Source organism: Aulonocara sp. 'chitande type north' Nkhata Bay, linkage group LG10, assembly GCF_057382095.1.
Source record: "Aulonocara sp. 'chitande type north' Nkhata Bay isolate Kocher_YH1m ecotype deep benthic linkage group LG10, A_spYH_male_GT1.1, whole genome shotgun sequence".
Classification (NCBI taxonomy): Eukaryota; Metazoa; Chordata; class Actinopteri; order Cichliformes; family Cichlidae; genus Aulonocara; species Aulonocara sp. 'chitande type north' Nkhata Bay.
Window position 1 is genome coordinate 21,354,604 of NC_141353.1, and position 19,816 is coordinate 21,374,419.

General features: G+C 41.0%; 3 protein-coding genes across 5 annotated transcripts; 1 reads left to right on the plus strand and 2 right to left on the minus strand.

Annotated features, from left to right (window-relative positions):
* The first annotated feature begins 447 nt into the window (after window positions 1-447).
* trarg1b (trafficking regulator of GLUT4 (SLC2A4) 1b) lies at window positions 448-2,989 on the plus strand. Of its 2 annotated transcripts, XM_086309041.1 has the most exons (3): window positions 459-1,345; window positions 1,499-1,625; window positions 1,715-1,904. In XM_086309041.1, the coding sequence occupies exons 1-3, from the start codon at window positions 947-949 to the stop codon at window positions 1,726-1,728; spliced, it is 540 nt and encodes a 179-aa protein (XP_086165167.1). In that variant the 5' UTR covers window positions 459-946; the 3' UTR covers window positions 1,729-1,904. The 2 variants fall into 2 exon arrangements, with proteins under 2 accessions (XP_086165166.1, XP_086165167.1); XM_086309040.1 differs by having other exon boundaries at window positions 448-1,345; window positions 1,499-2,989.
* LOC147320836 (Golgi SNAP receptor complex member 1-like) lies at window positions 2,599-16,331 on the minus strand. 2 transcript variants are annotated; one of them, XM_086309042.1, is made up of 9 exons: window positions 16,237-16,331; window positions 14,738-14,852; window positions 14,475-14,550; window positions 14,123-14,230; window positions 13,570-13,661; window positions 11,910-11,984; window positions 5,365-5,394; window positions 5,051-5,133; window positions 2,599-2,999 (listed from the first exon to the last, which is right to left on the minus strand). In XM_086309042.1, the coding sequence occupies exons 1-9, from the start codon at window positions 16,277-16,279 to the stop codon at window positions 2,875-2,877; spliced, it is 747 nt and encodes a 248-aa protein (XP_086165168.1). In that variant the 5' UTR covers window positions 16,280-16,331; the 3' UTR covers window positions 2,599-2,874. The 2 variants fall into 2 exon arrangements, with proteins under 2 accessions (XP_086165168.1, XP_086165169.1); XM_086309043.1 differs by lacking the exon at window positions 16,237-16,331 and adding an exon at window positions 15,180-15,243.
* A 592-nt stretch (window positions 16,332-16,923) lies between these two features.
* Window positions 16,924-18,960, minus strand: cryba1b (crystallin, beta A1b). The gene is made up of 6 exons (XM_086309044.1): window positions 18,837-18,960; window positions 18,435-18,496; window positions 18,197-18,315; window positions 17,911-18,052; window positions 17,676-17,818; window positions 16,924-17,560 (listed from the first exon to the last, which is right to left on the minus strand). Exons 1-6 carry the CDS (start codon window positions 18,958-18,960, stop codon window positions 17,413-17,415), a joined length of 738 nt encoding a protein of 245 aa, XP_086165170.1. The 3' UTR covers window positions 16,924-17,412.
* Window positions 18,961-19,816: the final 856 nt, after the last annotated feature.

Genomic DNA, 19,816 nt, shown 5'->3' on the forward strand with positions numbered 1-19,816 from the left:
AGGCTGTCTGGAGAGCAAATTGACGTCCTACCCATTAATAGCTTAGCATCCATAATAAGTGAACTGCTTGTGCTTCTATGGCAATGACACACACACACACACACACACACACACACACACACACACACACACGCATATATTGCACATAGAACATTTCATTATATGCAAACTCAATGTGCTTAACACAGAACATAAAAAATAAAAGTATAAGATAAGACGTGAAAGCACTAGCACTTCGAGTATTGCTAATTTTATTTAAAAACACTTCAACTGATTCTTGACTGATCAGATGTTAAATTTGGGGAGCTCTTTGCAGGGATGCCGTTACAGGCTCTAATATGGCAGAATACAACCAGTGTCTGAGTCAGCAGGTGGTGTATGTGTTTAGAGGCTTGTGGTTCAATGTCCGCCCTGCTCCAGCTCCACTCATCTCTCTCCCCCACACACCCTCCATAGTGTTCGATATGCTGATCCAACTGCTGCCCCCATGCGCACATGGAAAGATGGAAAGCTTTTACGCACCGCGCGCGTTCACTTAAAACGGGTTTAGCTGTTGTTTCTGCATTGTCACACGCATCGCCTGGTGCATAAGTAGGCTTCGGCATTAGGGATGTGCTGTAGAAAAGTAGGGGATGCGGTAATACCTCACTACATAATACAGGGGGGTGGGGGTAAGAGACGAGACTTGCGTCCAGATGCTCACCGCCAACTAAACGTGAGAGAAGCTCAGACATCAATAACATCTCGCTCATCAATAAGAAATTTTGATGGAGTTGGACTGCTTAATTAAATAGGTTGCCTTTACGCTAGCTGAATTTGTAATATTTAATCTGATGACCCCCAATGGACAAGATCTGAAGGAAGAACTCTTCAGCGTCTCCATCCACAGGAAAGCGGCTCGGCCAGACAGAGAATCCGACTTGGAGATATTTCTTATCTTTCAGTGATGGCTATTAACACTGATGCTGCCTTTGGGAAAAGCGCCCTTGGCGAGAGGGAAGTTTCTATACCCACCGGCTTCCAGGACACGGAGAAGCTACTGAGCACAGCAACCACCGAGCCCACCGGGCAGAGCAACATCAAACCATCTGACTCTTTCTCCCTGAACATCAGAGGGAGTGTCCGCTCCCTGGATGCGGACCAGAACGGACACAGATCACCTCTTAAATCGGGCTCCGTTGGGCAACTGGCCCCACCCAGATCCTCGTCCCGGCTTTTCCTGGGACAGCTGCCCTCTCAGGTGCCACCGGGCACCGACCCCCCGAGTTACCTCTGGCTCGCCGTGCTGTCCTGTTTCTGTCCCGGCTGGCCGCTCAATATTTGTGCCTTGTGGTATGCAAATGTGGTGAGTGCCGCGCAGTTATTTAGCTTTTACTTTATCCATAGACATTTTTCTCCGTGCTTTAAATCACACTGTAAATCCAGGTGTTTTGCTACTGTTTTGCAACTGTGTTGCTCTTAAATTATTTATATTTTATCTCCTTCCATTTCCCGTTAGTCGAGGACTGTTCTCCAGACAGGGGATGCTGAGGGAGCGAGAAAGTATGGGCGTCTATCTATGTTACTCAGCGCCCTGGCAATGGTGCTGGGTGTGGCTGTGATCATCTTCGTAGCGGTTACAATAGGTATGCGAGGAAGAAATGGAACAAACACACAGAAATCTCAGTGTAACTCTGTGTATATCAACTTTTTCCTCTGTCTGTTTTGCTCTCAGAGATGCAGCAATGAAAAGTGGGATGAAAGGAGTCTTCTTTTACGTCATCTCAAATTTTCACACGAGGAAGGATGTCAATTTGACGATGAAAAAGCACAAACAAGACGAAGAGACTCTCAAGTACGACTTAATGTTTTGTTTTTGTTTGTTTTGTTTTCTGCTACGGACCTAAAAAAAAAAACAGAAAGAAGGGCAGGACATTTCTATTTTTCTGGCTACACTCATGCCCAATCACGTCAGAAACTCAGGATCTGAGGAAGAAAGATAAAAACTGCACTATTGTGTCAGGCTGTCAGTAACTATATTCTCATAGTCTAAACTAGTGGTGCACTCTTGCCTTATGCAGACAGCTGGATAAAACTACAACTTGCAAATAAATTAAAAAAGAAAAAAAAAACACATATGGGTTCACTAAACACAACAACAAATACACAAGATCAGAAAAAAAGGCATCAGTGCACTTCTAGTCCATGATGTCGTCACTGCCTGCCCTGTTTCTCAAAACTAAATATTAACAAAACATTAACTTTTTCTCCCATTTGAGAGTTTTGTGGCTGTAGGAAGACGTATAAGCTGTTTTCGTACATTGTTTACATGAATTTTAGGCACATGTCTATGTATCACAACAATGCCTTTCTGCAGTCATAGTGTGATATCTTGCTTTGCGTGCTGTCATAACTGAAATGACTCCTGTTTGGACTCTACTGAACCTCATTATGTTTACAATATACTGCAAGATATGAACGGGGCGGTTGCCCCCCTTGTATGCACCGATCTTGGCACTCTGATGTTCATGTTTATACATTTATACTGTATGACTGGTTTACTGTGCCATAGTTCTGCATGTCTGAAATAAAGCTGAATGAGCATGACCAAGCTGGAAGTGAGTTTGTCACTTTTATTTAACAAAATAAGTCAATACAATACACAATCCAAATGAAAGGTTATTATGTGAATTTATAAGGAGTTAAAATAACAACAGGATACAAGCAGCAATATACAAATCCCCAGAAAATAAATAAACTCTCCAATCTGAGAAATTACATTTTATTTTCAATATTTTGTGTCAATTATATTTTTGTGCCATAGAGAGAATAAAAACCACATGGTATACACTTGGTTAGAGTTACAGTGCGTATATTTTGTCAGTTGATGGCGATTCATTGGAAAGTGTAGAGCAACAAGAGTATGGTGCAGACACCAATAACCACACCCAGAATTATAGAGTCCCGCCTCTTGCGCAAATTGATTTTCTGGATGAGACTGTTGATGGTGGGGAAGCGATCTGAGAGGTGGGGTAGCAGGGTGAAGGAAAATAATTAAGACCCAAGCTGGGTTTCCCTTCCTTGCAGTAAGTAAATAAGAGACAGAGAGTAGCAGGAAAAAACATCAGCAAGGCTCCGAAACAAAAATCCAATCCAGCGGTGTGGTTCAGTGGATCCAAACCATCTTATATTAACCCACAGGCCTGTCAGATGGACTCGAGACTTTAAAATTATGGTCATTTAAGACTTAATAGCAAAAAATGTATATTTTCTAAATATTTTTTCATTCAGTTCAATGGTCAGTGTTCATCTCAGGTCTGTTCATTTTTTTATTTATTAGTGCAATCTAGCATTTATTATTTTAACTATCTAAGTGCGTATGGCTCAGTCACACAAAGTAAAAATAAGACAGAAACATCCTCGTGACTAGGAAAGGAAAGTGGTTCCCTGGTAGCTATGGTGACCAAGTGTTCACCCAGATGTGGGGGGTGTTCCTTTGTTCACCTCTGGGCAACCTTTTTTGATTGGAAGACAGTTGCATGGGTCGTCTTTCTTCATTCACACCCAGACAGACTAGCAAACATTTAGTCATGGCCAAAAGTTTTGAGAATGACACAAATATTGGTTTTCAGAAAGTTTGCTGCTTCACCTTTTATGAAGGCAGTTTGCATATACTCCAGAATTTTATGAAGAGTGATCAGATAAACTGCAAAGTCCTTCTTCTTGTTAACATAGGTGAGAATGTTGACAAGCACAAGGCTGGAGATCATTATGTTATGATGATTGAGTTAGAATAGCAGACTGGAATTGTTAAAATGATGGCGATGCTTGAAATCGTTGTTCTTCCTGTTAACCATGGTAACCTGCAAGAAAACATGTGCAGCCAGCATTGTGTGCGATCGTGGCTCAAAGAGTTGGCAGTTCGTCTTGTAACCGGAAGGTTGCTGGTTCGAGAACCGGCTCGGACAGTCTCGGTCGTTGTGTGCTTGGGCAAGACACTTCACCTACCGCCTACTGGTGTTGGCCAGAGGGGCCAATGGCACGATATGGGAGCCTCGCTTCTGTCAGTCTGCCCCAGGGCAGCTGTGGCTACAACTGTAGCTGCCTCCACCAGTGTGTGAGAGTGAATGAATAGTGGAATTGTACAGCACTTTGCGGTTCTCGAAAAGCGCTATATAAATGCAATACATTCCTTATTATAATTATTATTGTGTTGCATAAAATGGGCTTCACAGGCAAGGATATTGTTGCTGCTAAGATTGCACTTGATGATCCGATAAACAGTTGACTGTTTATCGGATCATCAAGACAGTGCAATTCATTATTATAATAATTATAATAAGGAATGGATTGCATTTACATTTATGTCTTGATGATCCGATAAACAGTCAACTGTTTATCGGATCATCAAGAATTTCAAGGAAAGAGGTTCAAAGGTCCTCTAACGATGATTCAGAAACAACTGACAAAAAGATCTAAAAACACTGAAGCAGCAAACTTTATGAAAACCAATATTTGTGTCATTCTCAAAACCTTTTTCCATGACTGTACAGTGCTGTGAAAAAGTATTTGCCACCTCCTTGATCTCATAAATAACTTTTCCTTTAAATGACAATGTCATTTCACACTGGCCCTGTATGAAAAACAAAATGAAGGTTTTGAATTGGTCTAATCAAAGTCTGGGCTTAAATGTGATGGCAATGCTTTGGCATGACCTTAAACAGGCCGTTCATGCAATGTAATTCCTCCAGACAATTCCACACTTGTGGTTTTGACCTATTTATCACATTTACACATTTCGCCATATTATCACAGATTGCACGTAACTTCCAAGTTGACTCCATTCGATCGCAAACTCATAGCAGACTGACTCTGTCTTATCGCGCCTAACTTGCTTTGAAGACCGCAGCTGACTGAGAGTGGTTGCACAGGCGTTGCCTGTCTTCACAAGCAGTTTTCTATTTTCCTGTGCAACGAGTAGAACTGGCATTTTTATTTTAACACAGAAAAAAGGAAAGAAAGTCGAGTCTGGAGAAAAAGAAGAGAAGTGATATCAATGATAAAAGGATACTGGCCAAAGTTGTGACCCTGGTTTGAATGGACTTCAACATCCCACGCTGAAATGTGATGTTCTCTTTGGTAGCCATGGCGATACTGCAGGGAGACAAACCATTAGGGACTGGCGGCGGCACAAAAAGAAGCACACACAGTAGCTGTCTTCGCAGAATCACATTAAGCTTGTTTCAGCTAATGAGCTAAAAGTAGGGAGCTACAGTAGTCTGTTTTAATAGACTGAAATGTGCTGCATTTGCTTATGATGGGCACGTGTTGAGTGAGAACAAAGCAAGGGAGGAGGAAAGCAAATGAAGCATTAATAGAACTGACCTTATTGCGTTGTCAATATGACTGTCTGAGCTGTGAACATAGGACAAAAAACAAGAAAAGGGATAAAAGTAAGTCAACCATCTTCAGTAAAGTTAAAGAATAAAACTTCCTAAAATAACCTTATGAGATCATTTCAAATGTTCTCTATATGAAGTTATGGAATTATACAACAAGACTCAGAGGAAGCCTGTGCCATGAACCCACACAGCCCGATCGGTCTGTTATCATAAGAGAAGCACTTCATCTGATTCCTGCGAGGGAGGAGAAAGTGCTGTTAATGGGCGATTTTGGGGAAAGTCCATTAACGTGTATAAAATTTCAGCTCTGAACATATGGATATATAATGTTTGGTTCTGATCTCTGATTTTCTTGAGGCGTAAGGAAAACATACAGAGGGTCAACAGTGCACATACACACAGAGAAGGGCTTGCATTATCTGCTAAGATAAGTGATGGGCAGAAAAAGTCTGGGGCTGAGCGGAGCATATAAAGGCAGCTGCATGCATCCTGTCGGACTTCACTAGAGACCAAAAATCAATACTGTGCTTTATACTTCCTCCATCTATTCGTCCACCGCTCCCACCATCTATCTGCTGCCATCCTCTCCTTTTTCAGACGATCCTTTATTAGCCGACAGAGTCAGAGGCGAGGCAGCTTCATGTTTAGCAGACCCTACTTTTCTTTCTTTGCTTATTTTCCTATTCTTTACTTGTGATATAGCATAACATTATAACTTAAATTTAAATCTGCCTGTGTTCAATGTACATGAATATGAATACAGCTACAATATGCACACAGACATGGTTTCCAATGGTTTTCCATTTCTGCATATCTGACCACTAGTCACACTTATAAAGTTAGAACCACTGAGTCTTTTTTAAAAATTTGGTTTAGTTGGCATCTTTGTTGAAAACAGAGCAGAGGCAATAACGCGGATCGACTCCCCACCATTGGACATTTGCGTATTTAACAAACACAGCCAATAGATTCTTGTGAAAATGAAATGAGAGGAACCATTCAAACCTAAATGTGTCAACAAGCCAACCAGCAAATGAACCAGTTAACCAACCACATCCCTCATTCAGGTCCAGATCTGGGTCCAGCTGAGAAATGCAATTTGTCTAGCATGCCCGAATCCGCTCTAGGACTTCCTCCCGGTGGGACATGACCAAACCACCTCGTTGGCCCATTTGATGCAAGGAAGTAACGGCTCTACTTTGAGGCAACTTTGTCAATAATCACATCGATAGCACTCTGGGCCCCCTTTCTTCCTATTGTAAAACACATGTAAAAAACCTCGGTGTCTACCTTGATGGTTCTTTTAAACTGAATAAGCAGGTGAGGGCAATAGTCCAGTCCTGCTTCTTTCAGTTAAGACAGCTAGCCAAGGTAAAGCCATACCTTCCGGCTAATGTCTTTGAACATGTTATTGACCTTTTCCTTACTTGCAGATTGGACTACTGCAATTCATTGTATTTTAGTCTCAACCAGGCCTCCATTCATCATCTTCAGATGGTCCAAAATGCAGTTGCTCGCCTGCTAACTGGTACCAAACAGGGAGAGCATATAACCCCAGTTTTAGCTTCTCTACACTGGCTTCCTGTCTCCTGCAGGATCCAGTTTAAACTTTGACTTTTTGTTTAGCTTAACTAATATATGTCCTAATATGAGATGTGCATTAATATTGTATAATTTCTAAAACTGCAATCAACACCTCTTTAAATTTAAGTGAAGCTGCAAATTATTGAGTAAGTTATGAGTGCTTGAATAAAATCTAATAAAATAAGAAGAAGAAAAACACCAGCAGTCCAAAACATTTATAAACTGAGCAGCAGCAACGTGTTGTCTGTCGATCAGCTAATAGCTAAATCGAATCCTTTTAGCAGCCCTCAATACTGAGACGATGCCGCACATTTTAACCTCATTTCTTACATTCAGTATTGAACATTTGTTCATATAGTGCATTTACTCCACCGAATCCCAAACAAGAATCTCCTCATCAATCACTGACATGTTCACACCTTCGACAAGTCAAAGTGCAACAGTGGTTTCTCAGATCAGCCTCACAGAGCCTCAGATTTTATGTGCATTCTTCTTTCAAGCTCCATCTATCTAAATAACAGCACGCCCAATATCTCATAAAATTGACAATAAAAACAGTTCCTCAACTTGCAGAGACCGCTGCTGAGACTGTGTTTCACTGTTAAAGGTAAATTTAACTCCTCAATTTTCAATCTGAGAGTCTAAACTGTCTGAAGAGTATTAATAGTTTGTCTTTGCTGATGTCTGCTCCTCCTCCACAGGTGATACAGGAGGAAAATGTTTCTCTGGGTAAAATCAGCAACGCTTGTTTATCCGAAACAAACCAAGGATGCACTGGAGGAAGAAATAACCACACTGCGACAGCAGGTGGGCTATTTTTTCCTCATACGGTTGGGAAGGTGCTTAAAGTGGGTGGTTTATTTCTGAATCATGTTCAGTGATCACGGCAGCGCGCATCTCAGCACATTTCTGGCATTTCAACAAGTCCAGTACTGGCACTGTCAATAATGTTACTGTTGGCTCAGGGAAGTGTATTAGCATTAGCTGAAGTACTCATCAAATACAACGCAGTATTTAAAATGTTCATATAACACTTTATATAAAGGTATAGACTCTTTTCTTTTTAACTTGCTCTGACCTTTCTTAAAAAAACACTGCCTCTGTTAGGAACAAATAAAAAACAAAAAGATAATACAAATAAATACAAATCAGAATAAAGTCAAAACTGCTTTTTGCTTCATTAAAAAAAAAAAAAAAAGGCATAACATGTTCTCATCGTTAAGGCCAAAAAGTGTGATACCCAGTGTCACACGAGCCTAATGACTGGCCTCCTTGTGGCGGCCTTGTGAATAATTTGGTTGCTAGCGGACCGCTGTAGTCACCTGCAGTTTGCACAGAAGACGTCGACTTATCTGAACTCGCCGAGCAAACATGTTCAGTGAATTGTAATTCGCATGGTGGCTGCAGAATGGTCTCTAGACCTGTATGACCTTGTTGTGGTTGTATGAATTTTTTAAATGGATATTAAACAAAACTGATATACTTCCACATTAAAGAAAAAGTAAATAAATGGGAAGTTAATAAGAAGTATTCAGAAGCAACCATGTAAAATACCTGAAAATGAAATCTCAAAGAAACTCATAAATTTTTAACTAAGGAAAATGTAAAATGAAAGGCACCTAAATGATGACTAATCATGTTGGATTCCCGGCTCGACAAACTGCCGCGTAAGTTGGTAAGTTCAAAGCTGTGGTGCATATCTCAACACTGACACGGTGGATTTTTCACTGAAGTAGCTAAACACTTTAATGGCTCTCCAGACTTTTCAAACAAAACCATTATCACCATTAAAAAAGTCTTAATCCCTGACGGGGCGTCGGGGGATTCCCCAGGAGCATCTTCCTCGGAGGGCTCAACCCGGGGTTGCGGTCATGGCCTATTAAGGGCTCTGTTGGCTCTTAGGTGACGGTTTCCTCATGGCTGCGTGCAGCGGGGCTAGGGGAGGGTCTGTGCTGAGGACGGGGCTGTGGCTCCCCACACCCTCTAGCAGATCATTACATGAAGGAACCTTTTAAATACAAGCGCGCTCATGCTCACAGGTGTACACACAGATGCTCACACACACAAACTACACCCTTTTTGGCTCCTACCTCAAAGCACACTGTGCGCTGTAGATCCTACGTGCTGCACAATAATGTTTACTATTTACTGTTATATTCCCATAGATCATCGTGATGTTGTTTATTATGTTGCTCTTTTTTTTCCTGCTTGTTTTCTCTTTTTTTCTTTCTCAACAGGTGATCCAGGTGATCGATATATGTATTTTTTGTCTGCTTATTTTGTTGTTTTTCGTTTTTTGCCCTTTATCCCCGTCCCTCTTCCTCGCTGTTTTTCTTTCCCTCTTTCTTTTCCCCAGTCAAATCTGTCCCGTATTTAGCAAGTGAAAATAAAATAAAATAAACAATAAAAGGTGAATCAAATAGACCATTACGGCAAGGCTGGGATGGTCCATTTGGTAAAGTAAATCCGTTGGGCATCTTTCTTCGCCTTTAGACAATAATTCTGATGGCAAAAAAGCCAAACGGGACAGGCAAAAAAAAAAAAAGTGTTCAAGACTGTTATTTACAACAAAATACCTACGAAATCTTACGATAATTTAATCAGACTCAGATATTACATTAATCCAAACTGCCTGGAGAAACAAGTCTGACCACTTTCAGCCCTTTGAAATATCTGTGCAGTTATTTTACCTTTAATTGTTGCTGAAACAACCAGAAAACGGCATGTGTTCATCATCAAATATCAATATATTGATCTAAACTCACAGCTAGGATCAATATAGCCTTCTAGTTTATTTTTCTAATATATCTAAATGCAAACAATAATTGTTTAAGCTGTTGCACAAAACATAAAATATACAGGATCTATGAAAGTAAGGATTTGTAAATAGATCTCTGATAGGTGGGGCATTCCCTTGCACAAGAAACTGAATAATAAATGTGTGAGCTGTGCAGGCTCTCTGATTTAGTCACATTTACTTTAAAGATTAAATGACAAAACAAACAAACAAATGAAAGCCCTTTTTGGTGTTTCCAATTCATTCTGAACAACTAACTCTGCTGTTTTCTGCCACCACAATGCTGACTCACAAGTTTCGGTTCATTGTTGCAACAAAAAAGTTTCAGAGTGACGTGAGAATTCAGATTTGGGACGTATCGAGGGTTTGTGGTGTGACTTGGAGGTGTCTGACCCCCTAAAAAAGATTTTTAATAACAATTATATAGAGAGGCCAAAATGAGTGGATAAAAGAAATTACTGTTGACCACCTGACTCATCTGAGCACAGATGAATAATCATCAGACTGGACCTTCATTATAATCTCAACAACTCGCATGTTTCTACAGAAATTTTAATCATGAAGTTCAGCCATTTCGTATCCATCATTTACACCAGGTGATATGCAACCGCAGCACAGCTCTGTCCTAGAGTCAGACAATAATTACCTTTTTTATTTATTATTTTTTGTATTTCAAAAGGAGGAATTGGATCTCAGTCCAATGGCAACTCAGGGGAAGGAACAAACTGCGGATCCACTGCTTCAGGGAACAGCGGTGATGGGAGCGTGGGAGTTGTGTCTCTCGCTGCTAAAATAACCTAAACCATGTTTTCATTATCTGCAGTAATGCAGTCATTTCCATAAAGCCAATATACGATATAGAGTCTGGTCTATTCCCCCCCCCCAGTTCCAAAGTGGTCAAACCAAAACTGGAAGCCACTTTGTATTCACTGCCTCAGGAAGCACCGGCAGTGTGAGTCCCCAGCTCAATGTGTTATTTTGTTCAGGAGACACTAAAGGTGGGCTGTTTCGTGATTTCTGAATTCTTAGTCATTCTCTGTATTTTAAAAGGAGGAATGGGAGCCCAGTCAAATACTGGCAACTAATGTAAAACAGGGGGGTGGAAGCAACGCTGGATGCCCTGCCTGGGGGAATGCTAGCAGTGCGAGCGGTCTGTTTTCTCTGTCATTTTGCTGAAAAGTTATCAGGAGTGGGCAGACTTCAGAGTTTAGAATCTGTGCAGTAAAATTAGTAGGTTGTGTTATTATCTTTTTACTTCTGAAGGGGAAAACACAGCCAGCACTGGCAACACGAGTAACACGACAGCTGGTGAAGAAGATACTGGAAGGAGAAAAAAACACCTGCAATCTAACGTACGTGAGTACTGTTAAGGCCTTTACACGCAGGATGGGTTTAAAATATTTTTCACACTCACCTGTTCTTAATGCAGCCGCTCACACTCAACACATATTTTCGCTGGAAAAATTGCGGCATTAATTTTTTCAAACCAAGCACAATTTTTCTGATTTTGTGGATCCGAATAAACAGATCAAACCAATCAGGTCACTGCATTTGGCAACAAGTGCGCTCATGGCTCAAATCGTGCACCTGTACTGAATATACAATGTGGAAATCATTTTTTAAAAGACACAGACGGACAGTGCTCTGTGTCGATGGGCTCTTTCAAATGATTTGTCTACCTTCTCAGATGTGGTCCCAAGTCTAGAAACAAGCATTCAAGCTGGCCCACTGACATTCAAATTTATGAAAGACACGATACAGCTTCAACTCCTAGATCAAACCATAATCTTCCTGTTCTCTTTTTCCCCTTTGGATAGCATTTCCACAACATGAAACCTGTTTGTCACCACAGCTCCGAACACGCCAGCACACACTGACACAAGCAAGACGAGCTTCTGAATAATAGCTGCATCGCTTCTTTTTTATAAATAGAACCCAACCGAGCTGAACAGAAAGCTATAACTACAAACAGGAAGTGTCTGAGTTGATGCAGTCATTTTTTATTACATCAGTGGAAATACCGCAGACACATCACAGAGAATTCAACTCTCACATAAAGGGGTTGTAAACAATGAGGAATTTTGGAAAATAGCTCTCAATCTTCTTGTGATAAGTGTGAAACTGGTTTTCTTAAAGATGTGTCTTACTTTCTTAGATGCTCGTGCTCCTTCAGGAAGAGCTCTGTCCTCCTGTTATTCACCCCTGAGCTGCTTTTGTAGGACCTGAGTAAGAAAATTAAAGAAGGGTAAACTCCAGCATCAGATTAGCACCAAAAACGTCATTACAGCTGGAACATGAGTGTGTGCAGATGCTTAGACAATATACTTAACATCGAAATATGTCAACCTCCCTGTGACAAGAGAAGGATATGATTCGTCATCAGTGCTGCAGGTATTTCCCTCCATCCTAAAAACACATGCCGGAATACTGATGTACTTCCTGCATTAAAGCTTCTAAGTGCTTAACCCAAAGCTCCGTCCTCCATCTCTTATTTACACCACCACCATCCCATTTCTATTTGGACTAATAATCTTTTTAATCCATCTATTTTCTGTTCTGTTGGCCCACTCCTTTCACTGTTCCTCCACACCTCTAATCTCAGTGGGAATAATTAAAATTCACTCTCATAATTTTTGTAATCAATCAAAGTCAAATCAGGAGAAAGTCTCATTCCCTCTGTCTGACTTTCTTGCTCTTCCTCGCCTCTAGTGAAAAAGCATTTCTCTGCATCAGGCAGGCCAGATGTAACCACTCTCCCTCAGCTCTGGCTCAATGAAAGCCTTGTGGTTTGATTTACTGTAGAAGGCACTTAGGAAAGAGATCCCCGGCGAAAGAGAGAGACATAGACAGATACAGAGAAGAGGAGGGAAGATGGCTAATAAGAGGTGTCTCTTATTAGAGGATGAAATATGATAGCGGGAATGCAGAGTATTAAAGGGTAGGGGAAACCAGACACTGAATAGACATCTCTGCCTCCTGCTGGTCAGGGATAACATCGGACGAGAGGAGGAGGGATGAGAAGAGAGCAGAAAAGTGGGACAAAAATAAGGAAAGCTGAAAATGTTAGATTTGGTGACAACAAAAAGTAGGCATGGAAGGAATTCAGGAGGAAAAGGAAAACTCTGCATACGTAAAGCAGGAGAGTAAGCAAGTGATTTAATAACACATTTTTGTAACATCTTGGGACATATGGGAGATAAAAGAAATGACACCTAAAAAGATAAGAGAACTTCTAATATTAAATATTAGAGTTATCATCAATATCAATGAGAAGCCTAAACTACATTTGCCACCAAATTTATTCACAAAGTAGCACAATAAATAATTTTACACAACACTTGCGCTGCACTTGGAGCTAAAAAGAAGAACCTACAATAATTAATTTCCATTAGCTTAAAAAATTTGACAGTATTCTTTGGCTCCACCTCCTCAAAGTTAAATATTAGCTGTTTTTTTTATTTTATTTTATTGTGAAGCACTTAAAATAAAAGTTGTGCCTTACTGCTGCAACCACTTCAAAAGGCACAACTTTGACTTTGAAGACAGGGTTGGCGAGCAAGTCGAATTTTTCTTACAAACTACAGCCAACCACAGCAGCACCATATATTTCTTTGTTGCCAGTTTCACCAAGTGAGTGCTGACAAACACTTGCCAACCTTTTGGGCAATACACAGTTTTATCTAGCAAGGTTACCAGGGCCTCGCTGACCAGCCTCGAGGCCTGCGTGACTGACGCTTCACTCACGGTTGTATTTTCTAACAACATGAAGTCTTTTATTGATCAGAGAGGGAAGGGAAGGGAACTCACTCGATGTCTCTGTGAACTGAGCCCAGAAGGTCCTCTCGCTCTCGCAGGCTATAAAAGTTGCTTTTGATTTTGTGAAACTCATGAGTGTAGTCCTGCAAAATAAAACACGATAAACTACAGCCAGTGTGACATGATATCACTAGCAAACAACATGATTGGAAAACATTGGGGCAAAATACAGTACATATTTCATAAATGCATCTTCAAAGTGCGCAGAATGTTCCAATAAATAGCTGAAAGATTTTGTCCTTGACCAAGGGGAAAATACTAATCATATGATCACTCAAAGACATGAAAAAATTGTTTTTAGAATGTGGATTTGCCCAAAGTTCAACCGTAATTAATTATAACATTTAAAGTGTGGAGGGCTAAAAGTGATTATTGTGAAACAGTAATTATAATAATAATGTCCCTGAACTTTGAACTCAGGACCTTCTTGCTGTGAGGCGCCAGCACTAACCACCACACCACTGTGCCGTCCGGCAAAACTGCAAATGAAATTAAAGTTTTATTAATTGCACAGCCTACAACAAAGTGAAGGAAGTCTATGTACCTGTAAAATGTCTCTGTGCCTCTGTAAGGTGTGCATCAATCCTGCGTTGTGTGACGAAACTCCAGGGGTGCTAGTGCATTCTGCCATTTTGTCATTGACTGCTGTAAGCTGCAAAAAAGGATTAAATTCTTATCACGTAGCCACAGAAGCACAGACGACCTTTTAAGAGATAATGTGATTTCAAAACAGCCCAGGATTATAATTTGAAATGTTCGACTACTCGAAAAAAATTATTTAACAAATAGGCTTCAGGCCTAACAGTCTGTTTGACTCTAAAAACATAGAATAACACAATTGTCTGCAACTGAAGGCATCCTATACGTGACCATACCGTGTGCCACATTTAACTCACATTGGCTAAGAGCTGGTCCAGCTCAGTCGTCATGGCCACAAGCGAGTTGTCATGAGATGAGCCCAGAGAGTCAGACCTGATTTCAGACGGAAATAGAAAGGATGCTCAGCAAAAATGTAAAAAAGAAAATTTAATTTAAATTCAATAAGTCAACAATTATACGTTCTAAAGCTTCTAAAAGCACAAAGATTTTTTAATATCCAACAAGATTTCTTTTGAGAGAGGGTACATGTTTAAAGTGAAGAGGGGAAAGCGCTGCCAACCTGCTGTCTCTCATCCGCTGGTCTGGGCTGCTGCTGTAGCTGGTGCAAAGCTTACTGAAGGAGACTAGCTTGAGGTCAAGCTCATTCTCCAGCTGCCTGGCTTGTTTACGCAAATCTGACGGGGGGAGAAAATAAATGGAAAACAAATAAATTAGACAACCCTCAATATCATGCCAGATCTACAGGAGTCCAGTAAGGATAGAAAGACCCAGGCAGATCATTTTATGTAAACCCAGAGTGTCGGTGAAGGAGAAGCCCATCTCGGTCATGATCCATCATGATTTACAGGTTATTGTAAAGTGTGAAGCACAGAAAGACGGTTGAGTGAACAACTGGATACTGTTCACAACACCAAGAGTGAGAATTTGGTGAAACTGGAAGTAGTGTGGAACAACATTATGCCGTGAAAATGTACAAGAGTCTGTAAAAGGACAAACGTTACCTTGGCCTTGAGCACAATTTTGTGGAAGACCCATTAGATGATCACTGCGTTCAAGTTTGGTTAAATTCTGGACAAATTCTTTCAATCTGCCGAAGGATTTTAAAGGGTCACCGACTACACGTGGTTAGTGAAAGCATTAAGCATAAAGCCTCGGAAACTCTGGTGTTTTAAGATACCAGAAGCATGTTAAATTAAACTATTTAGTTCACATTATTGTTGCAGGGTTAGTGTTACACTGTAAAGTGTATTTTAAATAGCACAATTTAATTATCATTTACCAATAACACATTACAGGACATCCTTTACACTGAATTATTATGGGTTGCTGCTGACAGTGTGCTGACCTTTATCCAATGAAAAGAAACTTTGATTCTCTTTTACTGTTTGAGATGGTATCAGAGATCCAAAGTTTGATCTTGGATTTAAAAGTTTGAGAACCACTGGTTTACAACAAACATCCACAAAAAGCTGATAAACCACAGACTACACAGTACAGGTAGAAACTATTTTTATGATTATAAAAATAGCTGTTTTTCATAATATTATGATCATCAAAACAGAAAATTGGGCTCACTTTTGATTTCAGCCAAATGTAAGGAGATAATAACTGGCAACCATAACATTACGAAAGCCTTCATCCGATTAACGAGGTAACTGATTTGGTGGTCAGCAATGAATGACCATATATGTGTAAACAACTATTAACTTCCTGTTTGTTTACACTTAACGATGCAAGACTTGTTTGGTTGAAATCTTCCTGTTACGTGCCTATAAACAGTAAACGGAGGATGAAACAGAAAGGTTTACAAACTCTGGTAGCACGTAGGCTGGCTTAAAGGAGGAAGCTGAAGTCTGACTACTGACTTTTGAACTACGAAGGCTAACACGCTAACAGATTAGCTCGAAACCGGCTAAAAACACCTTCTAACTGCGGATAAAATAAAGTTTCTGAACTGCTGAGTTTGTATGACCTGGATAACAAAAGCCTTACATGGTGGCAGCTGTTTGTTTGTGTGTTTGTTTGGGGTTTTTTATTACACAAAGCACCATTATTTACCTTCCCAGTAGTTATTGCTGCCTGCCATGTTTGTTGTTGACATGTCATCATCAGCCGTCAAGAAGATACAGTTGTCGCACTTGTCTTTCTATCCCACAGCGGCCTCTAGTGGTTTCAAGATGTATGTCGCTTTCAGAGATTACTAATTTTGATATAGAGTAGGCATCAGTAACGGTAAAGCTAATTTTAAAAATGTAGAAAATCCTACATTCAGAATTTTAGATAAATAAAATTCTAAAATCTTCATGTTGAAGTATAAACCACTGGGTATACCGATTTATTGGTAGCAATATGTGCTTAAATTAGACTATTGAAGAGGTAATGTGGGGGTTTGCAGCTGCTGTGGGTGTTTAACTTTAACTCTGTCAAAACTTTTATTTAACCAGCTATAGAATAGATAAAAATGCCTACTTCTGTAGTATTAAACAGGTCATTAAAGACATGTTTATTTGAGCTTTACACACTTTGTTTTTGTATTGGAAATTGCTTCACTCCATTTCATACACATTCACCCAAAATTCAGCCTCTTATATTTAGCCTCATGTAAACTTTGGCAGCTCTATCTTTGGCTCGGGGAGTCACTCTATAAGATGATGCAGCTTTACAGGCTGGTTTAAAGTTAAAGTGTATCAGAAAAAAAACAAAAAGCACAAACAGATGTAACTGAGATATGTGTCAGCATTGTGATTCTCTGTCTTTTTGCTCATTCTCTTTATTCATCGTCTTGAACACAGGCAGTAATTATATCACAGTAACAGCGGCACTGGTGGTCTGGTTGATGTAGAAGACAGTGACGATGATGATGATGATGATGATGATGCCAGCAGTGGTGAAAAAGAGCAAAAAAGTCTGTGTTGTTTTTGCATTTCTGCAGCCTCGCCAGATGACACCTCTCTTTCACACTGATTCAGCTTTTTTCTCTCATTTCTGTCATTCCTATTGTCTGTCTTTCTTACATCTTTCTTTTCTTTTATGATGTTTCTTTTAAAAAAAAAGTGCTATGACACAACTGACGCCAGTAAGCACCTGAAGTCCAGTCCCAGATCCTGCTTTGACTAGCTGGAAGATGGAGGTTGCGGGACAGGAGGAGGAGGATAAGGAGGGATGGAAGCACAGGAAGGAGGGAGAGGGAGAAAGAGTGGAGCGATAAGGAGGTTTAAAGAAAGCGCTCTCCTCTTAGTGCTGGATCCTCCTGATGGACTGAATCTGAGGAGTCTGGGCGTGGGAGCCAAATTCACGGTAACACTTGTACTCTCCTCCGCGACAGTCGCACTCCATGATGTACTGGTGGCCACGGTAGCCAGGGTACTGGTAGCACACAAAGCTGCAGGAAAACACGCACACAGACACACGCTTGAATCAGGTAAGCAGTCAATGCTTTCTAGTGGCTGTGTGTTTTTCAGCTGTGTGAAGGTGATCTAAAGTGACCGTGAACTTACGCGCCACTCTGAATCTGCATGGATCCAACTTCGTTGTTAAACCAGCCCATGGCCTGCAGGGAGGGGTAATCATCACACATCTCGAACTGACGTCCCATCATGTTCTCCATCTCAAAGATGATCATGCGGGAGTCCTTGTGGTTCTGTGCAAAAGAGAGAAAAAAGAAGTCTCAGTAGAATTTGAGAATAAGCTGATGTCAGCTAATGGCCGTTATAGTGTGCTGTGTTAACCTACAGCACAGCAGATGGGCCTGAAGGAGATCATTCTCTCAATGCGGTAGGAGTTGCTGCCACTATAAGCCTCAAAGCGGGGGTAGTCTCCCTTCTCCAGGACGAACTGTTGGCCGCAGAAGCTGGAGTGCTCGTAGCCCACCCAGCTGGAAGCCAGAAACAAATGAAAAGAATAATGAGCGCACCTTCTATCTAAACCACCCAAAATCTGAAGGAAAGACACTCCGTTTTAGTTTCTTTAAACAGTTTAAGGGTTTCCAGAAGAGCAAGGAAGCTCATCGGATACGTACGCGCCACACTCCACCTTCAGGGAGCGGATGTTCTCCATCCCACACTCCATGATGTTCTGGCAGCTGGCGGTAAACTCCATACGCCTGCCCTGGAAGTACTCCTGATCGTACACAGTGATCTGCAAAAAGCAAAGAGGGTGAACTGAGTACAGCCTGAACCAGATATTACTGTACATAAACTAAAAACTTGTGCTGCTGCTTGCATCCCTGCAACATGATGTGTAAAGCATATGCTTACCTTCCAAGGGCCCATGGGCATGGGGTTTGTCAAAGCCATGTTGTCCTCTTTTTCAGCAGTACCTGCAGAGTAAAATTACATAAATAGTCGGGAAATGATGTGAGAAGGTCAAAATCACAAAACCTGTGGCTCACTGTTTGCTGTGCCATAAATTTAAAGCCCAGGTTTGTCACACCACTTCAAGCCTCCTGCTCACTCTTCTTTGCTGTTTTCACTTGTTGTTTTAAAATAACTTCCTCATATTATAGTTAATGTAATAAAACAAGGTACACTGGCCTCCTTCTGTTCTCGTAAGACCACCTGTTGTTAGTTGGATTGTTGCATTAGAGGCCTAGGCTACATTACATTCATAGACTGGGAAACTGTGCTGTATTGGTAACTACTTTAACAACTTGGACCTACCCAAACTGGTGAGCTGTGTGTCGCAGGGTTCCACTGAACAGTGTGCGGAGGCAGTGTGGACGGGGGGTATATATACACCCACGGGTGTCAGGGGCCGGGGGGTGGCAGGCATGCCTGGACTCATGTCAGCACTTTGCTTTGGACTCCATTGTTTAGCCACAGAGGGGTTAACACGCAGACACACGGTGATTCATGCAAACACAAAGAGGACCCACGGCTATACTGCGCTACATGCACCTCTGTGGTAAATCTATATGTTAGAGGAAAAAAGAGAGGGTGGCTTTCCACACGGGCATGTGGGTCTATTATGAGATAGGCCCACATAAAAATTCAGCTCAGCGGTGAGCTGTTTTCTTTGATTTTCAAAGTCATGGTACAAAGGTGGAGGATTAGCAACAGTCTTGTGCAAACCACTGAATCCACTGAAAAGCCAAGTGATGTTTTCTATGATTTCAAATAATATCAGGGCTACTGCCTCACAGCAAGAAGGTCCAAGAAGGCTTGAATCCACCGTCTTTCTGTGATGGTACGTTCACCCCGAGGTTCTCTACGGGTACTCCTGCTTTCCCCCAAAGACATGTGCTGGGGTTAATTTGTGATTACACTATGAAAAGTAAATAATGGTGTCTGGATGTACCCCGGCTCTCACCCTATAGCAGCTGGGATAGGCTCCTGCACCACATGACCCTCAATTGGATAAATGGAAGAAAATGGATGGATCGAGTGATATCTCACAGTTATTACTATTATTAGACTAATCAAACCAGTATAGCCCTGTAATAGACTAGCAACCTGTACAGGGTGTATCCAACCTCTTGCTTAACTAAACCACACTCACACCTAGCTCACACTACTGAAATTCATTATTATTAGGTTGTGCTCAAAACTATCTGAAAAGCTTCCAGTTGATCCAAAGTATTGCAACCAGAGTACTGACAGGAACTAGGAAGAGATAGCATGTTTCTCCCATATTGGTCTTG

Coding starts and splice junctions, on each gene's coding strand:
- trarg1b (XM_086309040.1), top strand. CDS start 947: ATGGCTATTAACACTGATGCTGCCTTTGGGAAAAGCGCCCTTGGCGAG. Junction 1,346..1,498: donor CCTTGTGGTATGCAAATGTG/GTGAGTGCCGCG, acceptor ATTTCCCGTTAG/TCGAGGACTGTTCTCCAGAC.
- cryba1b (XM_086309044.1), bottom strand. CDS start 18,960: ATGAGTCCAGGCATGCCTGCCACCCCCCGGCCCCTGACACCCGTGGGT. Junction 18,497..18,836: donor CACACAGCTCACCAGTTTGG/GTAGGTCCAAGT, acceptor TTTACTCTGCAG/GTACTGCTGAAAAAGAGGAC. Junction 17,561..17,675: donor ATGCAGATTCAGAGTGGCGC/GTAAGTTCACGG, acceptor GTTTTCCTGCAG/CTTTGTGTGCTACCAGTACC.
- LOC147320836 (XM_086309042.1), bottom strand. CDS start 16,279: ATGTCAACAACAAACATGGCAGGCAGCAATAACTACTGGGAAG. Junction 14,551..14,737: donor CAGCGGATGAGAGACAGCAG/GTTGGCAGCGCT, acceptor GTCTGAAATCAG/GTCTGACTCTCTGGGCTCAT. Junction 3,000..5,050: donor CAGGGTCACAACTTTGGCCA/GTATCCTTTTAT, acceptor CCCACCTCTCAG/ATCGCTTCCCCACCATCAAC.